This window comes from Saitoella complicata, assembly GCF_001661265.1.
Source record: "Saitoella complicata NRRL Y-17804 unplaced genomic scaffold SAICOscaffold_18, whole genome shotgun sequence".
Taxonomy (NCBI): Eukaryota; Fungi; Ascomycota; class Saitoellomycetes; order Saitoellales; family Saitoellaceae; genus Saitoella; species Saitoella complicata.
This window is the reverse complement of record NW_017567009.1, coordinates 178,947-194,918: the sequence shown is the minus strand read 5'-3', so window position 1 is coordinate 194,918 and position 15,972 is coordinate 178,947. Positions and strand designations below refer to the sequence as shown.

At 52.2% G+C, this 15,972-nt stretch overlaps 9 protein-coding genes across 9 annotated transcripts; 6 read left to right on the top strand and 3 right to left on the bottom strand.

Moving 5' to 3' along the window:
* Nucleotides 1–413: 413 nt before the first annotated feature.
* On the top strand, nt 414–1,477 carry SAICODRAFT_31109 (uncharacterized protein). The gene has a single exon (XM_019167842.1). It carries the CDS (start codon nt 453–455, stop codon nt 1,239–1,241), a length of 789 nt encoding a protein of 262 aa, XP_019022874.1. The 5' UTR covers nt 414–452; the 3' UTR covers nt 1,242–1,477.
* A 27-nt stretch (nt 1,478–1,504) lies between these two features.
* Nucleotides 1,505–2,317, bottom strand: SAICODRAFT_8688 (N-terminal nucleophile aminohydrolase; the record flags this gene model as incomplete). The annotated part of the gene is made up of 3 exons (XM_019171461.1): nt 1,505–1,951; nt 2,006–2,216; nt 2,271–2,317. 3 exons carry the CDS (start codon nt 2,315–2,317, stop codon nt 1,505–1,507), a joined length of 705 nt encoding a protein of 234 aa, XP_019022873.1.
* Nucleotides 2,318–2,595: 278 nt separating this feature from the next.
* Nucleotides 2,596–3,876, top strand: SAICODRAFT_66730 (uncharacterized protein). Its single transcript, XM_019170258.1, has 4 exons — nt 2,596–2,772; nt 2,822–3,068; nt 3,123–3,324; nt 3,378–3,876. Exons 1-4 carry the CDS (start codon nt 2,623–2,625, stop codon nt 3,805–3,807), a joined length of 1,029 nt encoding a protein of 342 aa, XP_019022872.1. The 5' UTR covers nt 2,596–2,622; the 3' UTR covers nt 3,808–3,876.
* A 261-nt stretch (nt 3,877–4,137) lies between these two features.
* Nucleotides 4,138–5,309, top strand: SAICODRAFT_82671 (HCNGP-domain-containing protein). Its single transcript, XM_019171283.1, has one exon. The coding sequence runs from the start codon at nt 4,199–4,201 to the stop codon at nt 5,225–5,227; it is 1,029 nt and encodes a 342-aa protein (XP_019022871.1). The 5' UTR covers nt 4,138–4,198; the 3' UTR covers nt 5,228–5,309.
* A 220-nt stretch (nt 5,310–5,529) lies between these two features.
* SAICODRAFT_26504 (uncharacterized protein) lies at nt 5,530–6,646 on the top strand (the record flags this gene model as incomplete). The annotated part of the gene is made up of 2 exons (XM_019166947.1): nt 5,530–5,783; nt 5,842–6,646. The coding sequence occupies 2 exons, from the start codon at nt 5,530–5,532 to the stop codon at nt 6,644–6,646; spliced, it is 1,059 nt and encodes a 352-aa protein (XP_019022870.1).
* Nucleotides 6,647–8,441: 1,795 nt separating this feature from the next.
* SAICODRAFT_26503 (uncharacterized protein) lies at nt 8,442–8,810 on the bottom strand (the record flags this gene model as incomplete). The annotated part of the gene is made up of 1 exon (XM_019166946.1): nt 8,442–8,810. One exon carries the CDS (start codon nt 8,808–8,810, stop codon nt 8,442–8,444), a length of 369 nt encoding a protein of 122 aa, XP_019022869.1.
* Nucleotides 8,811–9,479: 669 nt separating this feature from the next.
* Nucleotides 9,480–9,947, top strand: SAICODRAFT_143601 (uncharacterized protein). Its single transcript, XM_019165505.1, has one exon. The coding sequence runs from the start codon at nt 9,557–9,559 to the stop codon at nt 9,824–9,826; it is 270 nt and encodes an 89-aa protein (XP_019022868.1). The 5' UTR covers nt 9,480–9,556; the 3' UTR covers nt 9,827–9,947.
* Nucleotides 9,948–10,315: 368 nt separating this feature from the next.
* On the bottom strand, nt 10,316–12,031 carry SAICODRAFT_44650 (RNI-like protein; the record flags this gene model as incomplete). The annotated part of the gene is made up of 2 exons (XM_019168788.1): nt 10,316–11,775; nt 11,905–12,031. Coding segments are annotated over 2 exons (1,587 nt in total), but the record flags the coding sequence as incomplete, so codon positions are not given.
* A 329-nt stretch (nt 12,032–12,360) lies between these two features.
* On the top strand, nt 12,361–15,240 carry SAICODRAFT_8683 (uncharacterized protein; the record flags this gene model as incomplete). The annotated part of the gene is made up of 2 exons (XM_019171456.1): nt 12,361–12,613; nt 12,668–15,240. The coding sequence occupies 2 exons, from the start codon at nt 12,361–12,363 to the stop codon at nt 15,238–15,240; spliced, it is 2,826 nt and encodes a 941-aa protein (XP_019022866.1).
* Nucleotides 15,241–15,972: the final 732 nt, after the last annotated feature.

Below are 15,972 nucleotides of genomic sequence, written 5' to 3'. Positions count from 1 at the left end.
AGGATGGTACGATTAGTTTTCGGAATGTGTTTGTGAGTCGGAGGCCGGGGAGGGGTGGGTATGGCAAAGGGGGAAAGAATGTTACGAAGGGGTCGAGTTCGGTCGCGGCTGCTGCTGCGGCTGCGGCAGCACAGAGTCAAGGCAACGAAGGTGACGGAGAGGAGGAAGATGATGGAAACTACACGCAATTCGACCTGACTATCGACAGTGTGGACATCACGCTAAGCTTTACGAGGTGGATGAATGGAAAGGGCTTGGTAAGGGATGTTAGTGTGTTGGGGATGAGGGGTGTGGTTGACCGAACGCATGTTCACTGGTCCGATGAGTTGCTGGCGATGGATCCGAAGTCGTTCAGGCATACGCACCATACCGGAGATTTTGAGCTCGAGTCATTCCAGATGAAGGATATGTTGGTTACGATTCTACAACCGGCTGGGTTCAGGCCGTTTACGATGAGTGTGTTTCAGTGTGATTTGCCGAGATTGAGGAAGCAGTGGTTGATGTACGACCTACTCAGCGCAAACAGTATGTCCGGTTCATACGACAACTCGCTATTTACCCTCCACCCTCGCCAGCTGTTCAGCACCTCAGCGGGCGAGCCATCAAGGAATATTGGCGGCAAGAAAATTGTGACGAAGAGCAACAGAATCAGAATCGACGCAATGAACATCGACCACCTCAACCGCGGCGTCGAAGGTCCCTTTGGCTGGATCACTTCCGGAAACGTCGATTTCATAATCGACATGGTCCTACCGGAAGAAGTAGAAAACCTCGACTTCGGGCAAGTCGTGTCCGAAATCGTCGAGAATATCGAACAACAAGTCGATCCCGCCCCTCAATCAGTCGTCGAGGAATTTGAGCCGACCCCGTTGGTGTCAATGGACATCAGGATCCAGCTGAACGACGTCAAAGCCGCCGTCCCACTCTTCACCGACGACCTCTCCTACACAAACTACGCCCTCATTCGCCCCATCGTTGCATACCTAAACCGAAAACACACCTACATCCCCCTAAAATGCCGAGTCGTCAAATCACTTCCAGACTGGGACGGCTCCTGGACGTTGTGGGACTCGGGGTTGATGGATGATGTTAGCGCGGAGGTGTATGATGCTTTTGCGCAGAGTGTTACGGATGATCAGGCGAGGAGGAGGAGGATTAAGAAGATTGGGTTGTGGAGTTTGCAGTTGGCGGCGCAGTTGTTGATGTTGGCATTGCCGACTGGGGCTGCGGTTGCTCTATGAGCATATGGATGTGAATATCAACAATGAGCGTGCATGGCATGAGGTGTGAGGGGGTGAGGTGTGTGGTCTGAGTCAATTGGAGAAAACACAGCATTTGCATGGTTTACAGCGGGCTTTGGGTTATTTATTGGTGTTCATGGCGTTGATGTATATCTTATCTCTACCAGTCTCTCGAAAGAAATCTTGAATGTAATCAATCATGGTATTCTTCGTTTCTCGGGTATAATGCGATCCTTCCTACATGTAGCTCGTCTTCTCCTCGCCTAATCCCTCTTCAAGGGGAACCTCTCAGTCCTGACACCATCCTTCGTGACAATCAACATCTCCAATCCGTCACCGACCTCGATATGCCTCTCCGTCGCACTGGTGAACGCATCCTTGACCAAGCTGATGACGCGGTCCAATGGCAGACCAGTGACACCCCTTGGCTCCTTTCCTTCCGTACCTGGCACGTATTGGTTCTTGAAGTTCACCTGGTTGTCGAGGAAGGGCATAATCAAAGACGCAGCGGCACCAGCAGCACGACATTGTTCCCGCTCGTAAGAGCCGACGGGGTCAAAGGAGTAGACTGCACCTCGGCCCTCGGCGTCGAGACCTGCAATAATGGTGTGGACGTAAAATGGGAAGAAACGCTTTCCGTAGAGGAGAGTCTGTGTCAGGCGAGCGGCGGACTGGATCGCCATTGGCTTGTTATGGGTGTGGTGGTACCACTGTGAGTAGCATTAGCAAGACAATTCTTCGCCGTTTCTTGCTGTATTGCTTACCTCTATTCTCTGAGCAATCCGACGAACGAGGGTTTCGCCATCCGCGGCGAATCCGTTCGCTCCGACGACGATGTTGTCCCCCACTTCGAACACTTTGGGTTGGTAGCGGGTGTTAATGTTGTAGCCGCTCGTCGAACGGGTGTCACCAGCAATGACGGCAAAGTCGTCACCGGCGATAGCGAGCATGGTACCACCGTTGTCGGTGTAGGGGCTGCGTTACTCATGTCAGTGCGTGGAGTGAGAGGAGGATGGGAGGCAAACGCACTTGAATCTGTGCTCAATGGGAGCCTGGTTGGCGTGAGAGTGCTCCATGGCCGTTGCCGATTGGTGGTGAGCGAACATAATGGTGGTTGTATCTGTTTCTTTTCCTTCTCGAGGGTCCTCGTACGTGAGTGAACCGCGTAAGCCGTTAACCCACACCGTACGACGTAATACAGGAACCAAACATATGATTCACTGCAATGGAGCATTTAATTCCCTAGGGCTTTTTTAGATATCCATCCAAAACTGTTACGATGTGATTCAGCTCGTTCTGGGTATAATGAATATACACGAAACTACGTTACAGGTCGGGTCTCGCAGCCGCAGAACGTCGGTGTCATACAACTCCAACCTCCATGACTGACTTAACGGCCACTTTTCGATCGCTCGTTCAGAAGCACCAACAAGCCAGCTCTCATGATTCGGCTCAGACTGTCCGCAAGCGGAAGCGCCATCCAGGGCTTGTTCCTACTGAGGATGAGTACATGAAAGAAGCAAGGCGGATTGTGCGTACCTTGACCCATTGTATGCACCCAATACTGACTGTTGTGATAGTATGCGCACATTTCAGATCTAAGGAACTTCTTGCTTTCTGTTCGCCAGGCATACCTGAACATCTCAACTGCATCCTCAAGATCACACCGCGGAAATGGCACATCAGTCTCCGCACTTAGGCCTGGCGCCGGGGTGTCTGAGATCCGGCATCTCACGGACAAGGAAAGGGATGAGATTGATTATGAGGTCAGAATGATCTTGACTCAATCGTGGGAGCGAGTACGGCGGCTAGAGGAGGCAGAACAAGGTTCGTCTCAGCATAAACCCCGGGGCATACAGCTGTCTAACACAAGTGAAACAGTACGCAGAACAGCCCTGGAGAACAGGTTGGGGTTTGTGTCTCGATGGCTGCGTGACCCCACAGAGGAAGACATGAACGACCTCTTGTCGGCGCACCGATCTGGTGTGACCTGGTTCCTCAATCAAAAGCTGGCCAAAGTTAGTGGCATGCAGAAAGAGCAACAAGAGATCCGAGTTATGCGACAGGTTGAAAAGAGCAAGAGGTAAGCTTTGAAAAGCTTATATGTTCTGCCCATTACTGATGTTGTATCAATAGTATGCTTCATGCAACACCCGTGTTCGCAACCCAGCACCGCAACTCTCCCGGGCCCACATTACCCCCAGCTGACGACACTACTGCCAAAGAACTCGAGGCTCTTTTAACACCACAACAACTTCAAGCTCTGGAATCTGAAAACAAGTCAATGCTTGAGGAGTTCTCCTCCACCCTCGATCAAGTGCGCGGCCTGGAAAAGGCCTTGATGGAGATTTCAAGTTTACAAAATGTGTTGGTGCAGCATCTGGTACAACAAACGGAGTTGACGGATCAGTTGTATGACGAGGCGGTTACGACAGCGGAGGAGGTGCAAAGGGGAAACACGCAGCTGAAGAAAGCAAGGGAAAGGAATTCAAGCACAACAAAGTTCATCTTGGTGTTCCTGATAATGGCAAGTCTGATCCTGTTGTTTCTAGACTGGTACAGCTGAATGATCTGGGTGAAGAGAATTGCAAGAGCAAGGTGCAGAAGGAAACATTAGCTTTGCTTGGCCTAGGCCATTTCAACCAGATAGGTGTTCCAAAACAAAAGCACAAACACCATCCCATTTTAGCATTGCCAGTCTGAGGGTCTTCGTACGTGAGAGAACCGCATAAGCCGTACACATATGAGCTTCTCTGGTGGAGCTTTTGATTCTCCAGGATGTTTTAGATGTTTATCGAAAAGTGTTCCGGTGTGTTTTGGCCCGTTCTGAGTATATCCGACATGCTCGAATCTACGTTACAGGTCGAGGTCCCGGGCTTCGGCAATAACATAGCAACGACTTAGAGGCAGCTTTCAATCCATTTCTACTCAGGCAAACCTGAAGATCGATTTCTGCAATGTCAACACTTCTCGGACTAGCATACTCCAGCGATGACGATGAGGGTGACGACCAGGGCTCGCTTCCTCCACCACAACTCCCCGAGAAGGTGCTGGATGCAACAGTAGCGAACGATGGTCAGGTTGCGCTGGCTCAGGAGAGAACGAATGGTACTACAAGCGAATTCGCACTGCCGGCACTTGAATACGAAGAAGCTGCAGGGCCGATGATGCCGTCAGTTGAAGATGACGAACCCAGCCCACCAACCCGAGACTATGATCATGATACCCACAATGATCCAACAAAGCCACCACTATCGCCTTTCTCTGCCAACCGGGCGATGATACATAATCTTACCGCACCGGCACCCCTCGCACGAATTCCCGATTCACCACCAGGATCCCCTACTCAATCCTCAGCCGACAAGGTCGAGCAATTCCGAGACCTCAAAGCGGCAGGTGCACATTTCAACTTACAGCTCGTACGGAACTCAGACTTCCGGAATCCGAGGATGTTGGAGACCATGGCAGAGTACGTTGATGTTCATGAACAGTACGGTTCGAACTTTCCTCGCAACGTGTGGGACGTGAAGAACGTCCCCGAGGATGGGTCGGCGGAGAGGTTGGCGGAGAGACAGAAACTATGGGTCGAGGGTATGTCGGAACGGCAAAAGGGCCGAAGACAGATCGGCTTTGAGTCGTCGAGCAATTCTGACCCGAAGAGTACGTCGGAGAGAATCAATGAAGCGCTCGCCAGAACAGATCAAGAAGTTAAGAAAGAAACGGCACGGGGGCCGCAACACGAAAGGGGAAGAGAGCGGAATCCTGGTCGGAGAAGAGATGATGGAGATAGGCGGGATCGAGACAGGTCGAGATTAAGGGAGAGGTACCGGCGAAGATCACGATCAAGGAGTGCCGACACATACGATAAACGAAAGGATGACTACAGCCGAAGACGAGATGACCGAGATAGGCGAGAATACGAAAGAAGAGATGAGAGGAGAGATAATGGGCGGGATTACAGGAGGCTGGATCGTTATAGACAATGAAGGTGCAGGAGCACTTCTGCCCGTCGGCTCTCCGGATTCGCCGTACCGACACTCGCTCGGAAAAATCGTTTTCGTGCACGTGCTCTCATTGACTTCCGTATGTGCCGATATCTACCCTTCAGCAAATTTGTATTTAAATCTCGCAACAACGTACATACCCACGCTCAATGATAGAATGTCTCGGATTCCGCGAGCTGCTGCATGTCACGGAGACAACCCGTGAACCTCGAGTGAGCAAAGTTTACCTCGGCGACACTTCTCGATAACACAGACAAATCTATTTGTGATCGCACATCCCTATCATGCCTACTCTAGACTTCGATGATGCCCCTGCTACCAGCAGGCTGTCCTCCCTCTCCATCATTGGATCATCGTCTGAATCGCGGACACCTGTTTCGGAGAAGAACGATGCGGCTATCGGTGGGCGTCTCTCTACAGGTGCAACCAGGGTGTCGATACCGGGAGCAAAGAAGTTAGATGTGGATGATGCTGAGATGGTCACACCCGAGCCTGGATTCGTGGTGAAGACACTCAACACAACCAGTACAAAGAGAAGGTAGGTTCAGCGTATTTCTCTCTTTACAGCACGGACCGTTGCTAATCTACAGTTACAGACATCCCCAAGGCTCGAAAGCCTTTCTCAACATTTGCCACTCCAAACAAATGACCGCCCCCTCCACCCTCCCCGATCAAGGCCTCATGAGCCACCTCCGCGCCGGCGGCGACTGGGACATCCCACTCCACACCACACCACCCCGACAAGACGTCGACAAAGCTGGCCGAGAGTGTCTTGTAGTCGATTGCTGTGTGCATACGAGCGTGCTGAGAGCGTCGCTTAGGGATCCGGAGGTGAAGATGTACTTGATTGAGGTGTGCTTGGAGAGGGTGGAGGATGAGTCCGGGATGGTGTTGAGTCGGGAGTATGCTGTGCCGAATATGAGGAGCAAGGGAGCGCTAGAGAAGAGTGTGCCGGTTGGGAGTGCAATTGGAAAGGAGACGGTGACGGGTATCCAGGTCCTGACAGAGAATCAGGTGAAGGAGAAGGCGGCGATTACGGAACTACGATCAGCACCGACGCCAACGCCGGCAAAGCCTTTGATCCAGGCCATAGAGACGAAAGAAACGGCACGGCTGGCTGCACCAGCACTGAAGAAGGCCACGTACGTCGTATCCCAATTACTGACAAGATCAAAAGTCAAGATCGAGTTCTCGGTGCCTTTGTTACGGGCTCTAGGGGATGCTTCTTTGGATCTTCTGGCAACTTACGAACCAAGCAAAGCGAAGCTGGTGTTCGCAGTGACAAACGTGTACGAGGATACTACTGTGGTATTGGATGGAGTTCGAGTAACCGAGGATGCAGTACAGGCTTACTGGGTGAGGAAGGAGGGCAAGTTGGTGGTTGCCGTCGACAAGACATAAAGTTATCAAAGTCAGTCAGATAAGGTTAAGCATACGGTTATGGGCACATCTTTCACATGCTTGTGGATAAAGGACCAATACTCTAATAATGCCTATGTTCCCTATCGCTCTTGACTATGGGAAAGAGCGCGAAGGAAAGTGTACCTAGGCCTATCATATGGAAGAGCACAATCAGCTTCAGAAATCCAGTTGTTGCGGTTGACATTAAGCCAGTTTGTTCCATGACAGCAAGCGAGAGCCAACTATCATAACGTGAATTCCCCTTGTGACGAAGACATCTCTGACAGCCAATGCTATTTGCCTCTGCATTTGATACAGATACGAAGCCTGCATCATCTCACAGCTCTCGTGGGGGATGTCTCGGCCCCGGTCCGACCTCCGGATGACAGTCCGTCACACGCTCTCCCTCAGCTAAGCCGCTCGCCGCGATCCGTACCATGGTACTCCAATTCTGCAGGTCCAAGATAGATCAACGTAGGAATCGAATATCGAGTTTCGTCAGCATGGGGAAAGAAACATCCGCTTTTGCCGGCTTTACATAAACCTTCCATGTACCCCTCGAGCTCACCCGTCATACCGCGGCCCGCCCGTCATCATGAGGCCTAGGCCCAGCCAAGCATGATTTCAACTAATCGGGCACGTTGCCAGAGGAATCGCTTACACTGTTACTCACGGGTTATACCACGTTGCAGTTGATTTTAGGCAGCTGAAAAGTGCAAAATGTTGTTACGAATCGGCTTTTGGTGCCTCGCGTTACGACTGCTGCATTGTATCTAAAGCCATCGATTTCCGCGTTTTCCAGGTGGGTGTGGGAAACAGACTGCCAACATCGACAGACACCCGGTATAAAGATGTCGTCCGTCACCCGGGACTACTACTCGTGGAGAGCTGACCTTGCAAGCAAGTGATCAATAAAAGCGATCATCAAGAGATTCGCCTGCGATACCTGCGAATTTGACGTGCAGCTCAACATTGACGGCCGGAGGTGCCTACTCGAACAGTTGCAACACGCTATGCACCTCGAACAGATCTTAGAGGTATCGCAGTCTACGATGGCGAAATTTCCATGGGCGACGCCAATGCAGCGAACTTTGTCGCCACTTCCTTGGGTTGAGTTCAACTCTTGCAGCTTAAGTCGCGGGCCTGAGGAGGAGAGCGGTGGCGAGGCGAGTCCACACGACGTCGATCACGTCCAGTTTGTCCGTGAGTTGGCAGAGAGCGGTGTGAGGGTCAGGCGAGTCTCTATTTCAACACCTTCTGCTACTGTTAGTGCTGCGTCGTCGAGGAGGTCAAGTTGGGCTGGGTCTGTCTTCAGCATGTCGGACAGTGCCTGAGAAATGATTGCTGTAGGAAGTATGCGGGTTAATCTTTTTGGAGTCATGGAGGGATGGGGTAACGAGAACCTTGGTTATGATTGTTAATGGATCTATCATGTCTTTTATAGTTACTAGTACTGGTTGCTGGGTTCATCACCGCTCGATATCGATGTAAGGATGGCTTCGATTTTATGATTGCAGGATGACTTTTGGAGGAGGATTATGGCCATTGAAGGCAAATGATAGCATATATTTATGTAACGGAATCTTTCAAAAAAACATATGTTTGCTTTGCAATACTCCACAACGATGCTAGAATGCCATGCTTCACCATAACTCCAAAAGCCAAAAAGATGCTTCATAACGTAGACATAAGATCATACAGATTGTTCCGATGCAAGTTTGCAAATATCCTCCCATCGTTCTCATCCTCATTACTCTCCAACTCCAGCTCCATGCTCGTAGTAAATCGGTAGTCCTTAAGCACGCCTAGGTGCGGGAGGACTCGGTGCCCCGACCTTCTTCACCCTAATCCCCTCCTTCGCCAACTCATCAAAGTTCTCAAACTCCACCTCATCTTCATAACTGCTCGAACGACTCAACGTGCTTGGCACATCCGAAGAGTGCGAGTTCGGATGCGAGTTGTAGGATCCAAACGTTGGGAAAGCGGCGGTCGACCTCTCCATTGCTGTAGACATCGCCATGTAGAAGACCTTGCAGTCATGGGTACAGCGGGATTGTCTTGGGCTTGCTCGTCGTGAGGAGATGGGGCTTGTCATCGGGGAGGTTGTGTAGGAGTTCGAGGGAAAGGTGGACGTGGACGTGGGTCGCGGGAAGAGTGGCGCCATTGCTTGTGGTTTTGGCTGTAGGGAGATAAATGTTGCGACTCCGAGGAGCTGTAAGATGGACCTTGTCTGACGTGTATGAGACTTGGGGTGTGTTGCGACTTGGACTTGCAGTCGCTGTTTGTTGCGTGTTTCGTGATAGCTTTGGTGGTGTCTCGTGTATCGCACCAGATCCGTAGTCGTTAAGGTCCTTGCTTGATGAATCCTGAGCTGTTGCCCTGCCCTTCAACAGTCGAGGGCCATCGACCCTCTTTAAACACTCCCGTCGCAACTGTTCGCCATGCGGATAGTTGTACCGTCCGGAAGAGCACCCCCCGGGAATATCACGGCAAGAAGCGGGTAGGGGTGCGTCCGGCGCCATTTCGCTTCTCGATCGAACACGATTGCCGAATTGCCCCTCCGGCGTCGCCATCGTCGAACCCAGCAATTTGCAAGACGGCTCGCTCCGTCCTCCGATGGTGCCATGGATTCCGCGGATGTGGGCGGGTGTCACCACGGCCGTGCGCGTGGAGCATTAAGGTTACGGGAGGCTGTGAGCCGTGTTTCGCGCACTGCTGAGGAGAACCCTTTGATCCGTCATGAAGGATGATTGGCATTCTAAGTCCTTTGACAATCTAATTTGAATCCATCGGAAAGTTCCTGCTCCTCGGGCGCTTTGGGCTCCATTCGTACCAACGGCTTCCGGATACCACTTGTGCGTACAAACATCCGAGGTAGTGCAGGTGAATCTGAGTCCGGATATGTAGGTCATGCGTAATACATCTAACAGTCGCTCATGCGGATGTTCCCTACAGCCCCAACGTTTGACAGGAGCTGCCTCAATCAGCCCAGCCGCAGCCCGATGTCGATGGGTTCATTGTTTCGTGTCAGGTGCTGCTATTTCGGGAGGATTACGTGCCACGCAGCATGATACCCTGATGATTTCTCACCCCGAGGAGCGTAATGTACCAATCACCATGAATGACCCGGAACAAGCCAGTGAGCGGGTTCCAACATCCTCCGTTCTCCTCTTCATGTGATGCTCGTAGCGAAAGCCGATATCACTCCGCAAAGCATCATGCTGGGAGACCAGCCAAAGTTGCAATTACCATTGCTCTCTTGCAGGGCTTTAAGCTTTTCACGTCGCGGCAGCGGGTGGCAGTGTGTCCTCAATGGCATGTCCATCTGCCGCGCGCGAAGAAATGTGGCCACCGTGGGCGCCGTACAGCTCCGCGTATCTCTAGAAGGGACATCGATATTCGAGTCAATTGTGGGTATAAGTCTTTTGTAGCAAGGTATCCTCCATAAACAAAGCCAAATGCAAACAAGATCCAAGACAACACCTACATCATATCACTCTCCCTCCCAACCAACCTAACCCCCTCCCCAACCCTCGCCGTCTCCGTAACGCGATTATCCCCAAAACACCTCACGACCCGCTTCGTCGCCCGCACTTGCGCCCCCTCCCTCCTATCGTCTCCCACTGCTCCCCCTTCTCCACTCGCTGCGGAGATAGGTGTGACGCAGCCGAGGGCTTCAACGACGATATCATCCACGCATCGAACGAAGGAGACGTCAATATACTCAAGAATATCAGAGGACGCCGTAGCGGACGCGAGTGTGTGGAGTGGAGCGCTCGTGAGTTCATCGCAAGAGTTGATGTCCAAACTCACCAGCGTCGCCACAGAATGTCCGATAACCGCCTCGAGCGCTTCATCATTCATACCCAACACACGCGAAAGATTAAGATGCGTCAATCCCGTATTGAGGTCCCACTGGGTGAACAGTGCGGTGATACCCTCAGCCGTGAATGTCTCGCATTCACTCATCGACAATTTCTGGAGCCGTCCACAGCATTCTCGGATTGTGGCCAATACCGCATCCGTCAACATCCCATGACCGTCCAGATTCAGCTCCAGCAGGCCTGAGCCGATGGTGTTGAGTACGTCGATGATCGCTGCATCACTCACCGCCTTTCCAGGCCAACTCAAATCGAGGGAAGTCAGATTCGGCAATCCAGTCGCTAACCGCACGATTTCGTCGTCGAGGGGGGTGATCCGGCTGAGGCGGAGAGAGATGAGGTTTGGGCAGGCGTCGACGAGGGTGTTCATTGTCTCTGCGTCCCAGCGTGAGGTATCGCTGAGTTGGAAGGATTCGAGGCGGGTGGAGGTTGTGGAGAGGAATTGACGCCATGCGGAGACGGTGACGAGGAAGGGGCCGGTGAATGTGGTTTTTGTGAGTTGGGTAAGGTGGTCGGCGTAGTATTGGACCACGTCATCCGTTATCCGTCCACACCACTTGAGGTAGAGTTCATTTGCAAACGGACACTTGGCCCCGACGGCACGGAACTCCTCCACGCCCAGTTTGGAGCAGTCGTACAACTTGACGCTCTCGACGCCGGCATCGAGGAATAAATTGATGGTAGAGGGCGTGAGTGATCGGTTTCGTGAGATAATCTGACAGATCTTGTCGAGGTTTAGGGAACCGATGTCACCCAACATATCGATATCATGGATGTGTTTCGCAATCAACTGGATACAGCGGTCCTGCAACGTCCCTATCTTCTTCTCCTCATCGAAAAACTTCCCCTTGGCGGCACGTTTCCTCTTCACCACCTTTTTCGGTGCGGCTGCTTTATCTGCCGCTTTGCCATCCCCGGTAGAGGCCGCGGAACCACAGGTGTGGCAGAGGAGCCCGGTTTCGTCGGTTGTGGAGACGGTGTAGGCGGTGATTGTGAATCGACAATTGCATTGAGCGCAGAAATCGATCATACCAGGCCCCAGGCGCTTTTTGTGGGAGAATGCACTACGCTTTGAGGGGCCGGTTGCCTTGTCTTTGGGGGCGCTGGGGCCTCCGGCATCGTTGTCGGCGTCGGAGAAATCGGAGTCGTCGTCGCGTTTCTTGTTCTTCTTTTTGGCGGGTGCGCGTTTGCGTTTTCCACCTATTGATGGTCCAGGAGCCGGAGCCGGGTTGCCGACCGCGACCGCGACTGTGAGGGTGGAGGTTTGTTGCACACTCGTCGTAACCGTCGTCGAGCTGCCTTCTCCAACATCCACATCCTCCTCTGTAGTCCCCTGAACAGCCGCTTCCTCAGCCGCAGACGGAGCAGGCTCATCACCCAACAGAGTCCCCGGTGCAGGCGACTCGGAAGCCGAGTTTGTGTTCCGCCTCCCGAGGTTCTGTACCCGGATGCCCCGTTCACGGAGGAAGTCTGTAAGAGCGGAGTGTGGACCGCGGACGCCTGATCGTCTCGACATGTTCTTTGACCTTGACCTTGACCTTGTCCTTGGAGTAGTACTTTCTTCTTTCTTTCTTCAGTCGCCACTCCTTTCATTTCCGAGCGTGCTTAATTGCCTATATCGGGGTTAGCGGCGATGCTGGGCTGTAGGGCCGAGCGGATCCGCCGGGGATGGAACGCGGCGAAGACGGTGGCGAAGAAAGATATACCCTGGACGACATTCTTCGACTGAGTGTGCAAGGAGGGTCAAAGAGTTATAGGACGTTCGCTGGAGTCATTCTCTTGAGTCATACCAACCATACACCCAGCATATATCCCGGAAAACAGCAGCATACAATGCCTCGTCTTACCCGTTCTCAAGCTTCGCTTTCCCAGACTTCGATCGCCAATGAGGATAGGATCATCGAGATTACGACCGAAGCCGGCGTGAAGGTCGAGCAGACAAAGACTACTACTACCCGCCGTCGTGTTGCGCATAATGTCGTGGAGGACAGCGAGGATGAGGAGGAGGAGGATGAGCTTGTGAAGATCGAAGAAAATGAGGAGGAGGAAGAAGAAGAAGAGGATGTGGAGCCTCCCACAACAAGACGTATGTAGAAAAAGCGGTACGGTGCTTCACATGTACTGACTCTTTTACATACAGCCAAACGCAAAGTCGCCACCGGCCGCACCCTATCCGCCAAAGCCCGCGGCAAGCTCCCCATGAAATACGCCGAATCCGACTTTGAAGCGGATGCTACTTCTGAGGAAGAAGACTTCAAAAATGAGATTGTGGAGAATTCCGAGTCGGAGTTGTCAGAATTGGAGATCGAGCAAGAGGAGGAAGTGACCAAGGTTCACTTGAACAAGAAGAGGAGAATTACCGTCACGCCCAAGCGAGCCCTTGCTACAAAAGGCAAGGGCAAAGCAAAAGTCGAGTCAGCCACTCCGAGCATCGCGGGTGTCTCGAGCACGAAGACGAGTCCCGCAAACGCCACCACACCCGCTACCTCCATCTCCGTCGCTTCCTCCATCAAAGGCGAAGCGCTCGATGTCGATGCCGAGATGAAGGATGTCGTTGCAGACAGCGGGGATGACGAAGCCGACGACCCCTCATTCGAGCACCTCTCCGACCAAGACCAGAACCTCGATCTCGATAACCTCTCCGAAGCAGAGGACGAAGAAGCGGAGCTTTCGGATGAGGATGGGAATGTGGTCACTGTCACCGCGACTGTGGAGTCTGTCGCCACCGCCACGACCCGCCGTCGTGTCCGTCGTCCGAGGTTGAGTAGGTATGAGCGAACGCGACAGCAGCTGGCTGTGCACCATCCGGAGCTGGAAACAGTATGGGATGACCTGGAACAACTTGCCGTCACGGAAGTTAAGAGGGCTGAACAACCCGCTGGTTTGAGTTTGAGTTTACTGCCGTTCCAGTTGGAGGGTCTGCACTGGCTACGACAACAAGAAGAGAACCCAACCTTCCGTGGTGGGGTTTTGGCTGATGAAATGGGTATGGGAAAGACGATTCAGACGATTGCGCTTTTGCTGTCGACGCCGGGGATGAAGCCAAGTCTGGTGGTTGCGCCCACGGTTGCGTTAATGCAATGGAAACACGAGATCGAGCAGCATACGAAGAATGGTCTGAGTGTGTTACTCTACTACGGTACCGCGAGGGAGAAGTTGACTGTTGAGAAGATTTGTGAGTATGATGTCGTGTTGTCGTCGTATGGTGTGTTGGAGAGTGCGTTCAGGAAACAGAACCAGGGGTTTAAGAGGAAGGATGGGGTGTTTAAGGAGGATTCGTTGATCCACGCCGTCCCGTTCCACAGGGTGATTCTGGATGAAGCGCATAATATCAAGGATCGGTCGTGTAATACAGCGAAGAGTGTCTTTGCGCTTAAGGCGGAGAAGAAGTGGTGTCTCTCCGGAACTCCTCTGCAAAACAGGGTGAATGAGTTGTTTTCATTGTTGCGATTTCTGGAGTTGCGGCCGTACAGTTTGTATTTCTGCAAGAAGTGCAAGTGTAAGAGTTTGCATTGGAGGTTTCCTGATAAGAGGCATTGTCAGGATTGTGGGCATAGGCCGATGGATCATACGTGTTGGTTTAATGCGGAGTTGTTGAAGCCGATTCAGTTGCATGGTGCTGATGGGGAGGGATTGGTCGCGTTTAAGAAGTTGCATAAGTTGATGAAGAGGGTGATGTTGCGCCGCACAAAGGTGGAGAGAGCTGATGATATTGGACTGCCACCGAGGGTTGTGGTGGTGAGGAGGGATGTGTTTAATGAGGAAGAGGAGGATTTGTATGACTCGTTGTACAACGACTCAAAGAGGAAGTTCTCGACCTACGTGGCGGCGAATACGGTGTTGAACAACTACGCCAACATCTTCCAACTCATCACTCGAATGCGACAAATGGCCGACCACCCCGCTCTCGTACTCAACCGAGCCGGTACAGCGGCGGAAGGCGCAGCAGGGTTCGTGTGTAGGATTTGCGATGAGGAGGCGACGGATGCGATTAAGAGTCGGTGTCATCATGTGTTTTGTCGGGTTTGTGTCAGTGAGTATGTCGAGGGGGCGTTTGAGGAGCATCCGGAGTGTCCGGTTTGTCATGTTACGCTTAATATCGACCTTACCGCGCCCGCGCTCGAGGAGGATAATGAGGAGAACCATAGGCGGGATTCGATTATCAACAGAATTGACATGAACCATTTCCGGTCGTCGACGAAGATTGAGGCACTTGTGGAGGAACTCTATAAGCTCAGGAGCAAGGATTCGACGATTAAGAGTATCGTGTTTTCGCAGTTTACGAATATGTTGGATTTGGTGCATTGGAGACTGAGACGGGCTGGGTATCAGTGCGTGAAGTTGGATGGGCATATGACGCCTCAACAGCGTGATTCGACGATCAAGCATTTCATGACAGACCCCGCCGTGACTGTCTTCCTCGTCTCTCTCAAAGCCGGAGGAGTAGCGCTCAACCTCACCGAAGCCTCACACGTGTTTTTGTTGGAACCGTGGTGGAATGGAGCAGCGGAATGGCAGAGTGCGGATCGTGTTCATCGGATTGGGCAGACGCGTCCGGTGAAGATCACGAGATTTTGTATTGAGAATTCGATTGAGAGTCGGGTTATTGAGTTGCAGGAGAAGAAGGCGGCGATGATTGGGGCGGTCGTTAATCAGAGTGATAGTGCGTTGAGTCGGCTGAGTGCTACGGATTTCCAGTTTTTGTTTCACTAAAAGGATTGCAATGGAGGGACTGGTTGTGAGGGTTTTTGGCTGGTTTGTTGGGTGTTTGATTTTTTGGAAATAGATGAATGATGATGAGCTCACTCTCACGCCTCTCCAGTATCTTCGTGTTCTCAACTCATGTCATTTACTCCACTCCTCCACTAAACTCTTCCTTAGCATACTCCTCCGTCCTCCTCCTCTCCATCTCGTTAGCTTTCTCCGGATCATCATCATCTTTCGGAGCAGCGCGGGTCATCATGGATATCTCCCCTCCCGATATGTTGGCTGTGGTAGGAACAAAGGCAATTGTTTCGAGTTTCTCGACGTTGACGCCGATTGGGGTGTTTACGCCGGGGTCTGGCCAGGTAGTTTTGGCAGTGGGACTGTCGGAGAGCAAAAGTGAGCTACTCGAACACGGAGAAGAAGGAGGGTTCACACATACACGGTCATGGTTAGGCGTGTGGATTGCAATGGAGAGCGCTGATCAGGCGTGAGAACGACCAAACGTCGCTGCTTCGTAGAGTGTCGAAAATGATAAACTGACGATAAAGCTGATCGTGAATTGCCGTTTGCAATTTTCAAATGTATCGAGCTCGTGATTGCTTAAGGCCGCCTTTTCCAGCTGAGCCTTAATCTCGGCGCGCATGACGAGACGTCATGCTGAGCAAACCCGCTATATAAACCTTATTTCTGGCGAAACCATCCTGGCCGAACAACAAACCTTCAACCCTTTAACTGCGA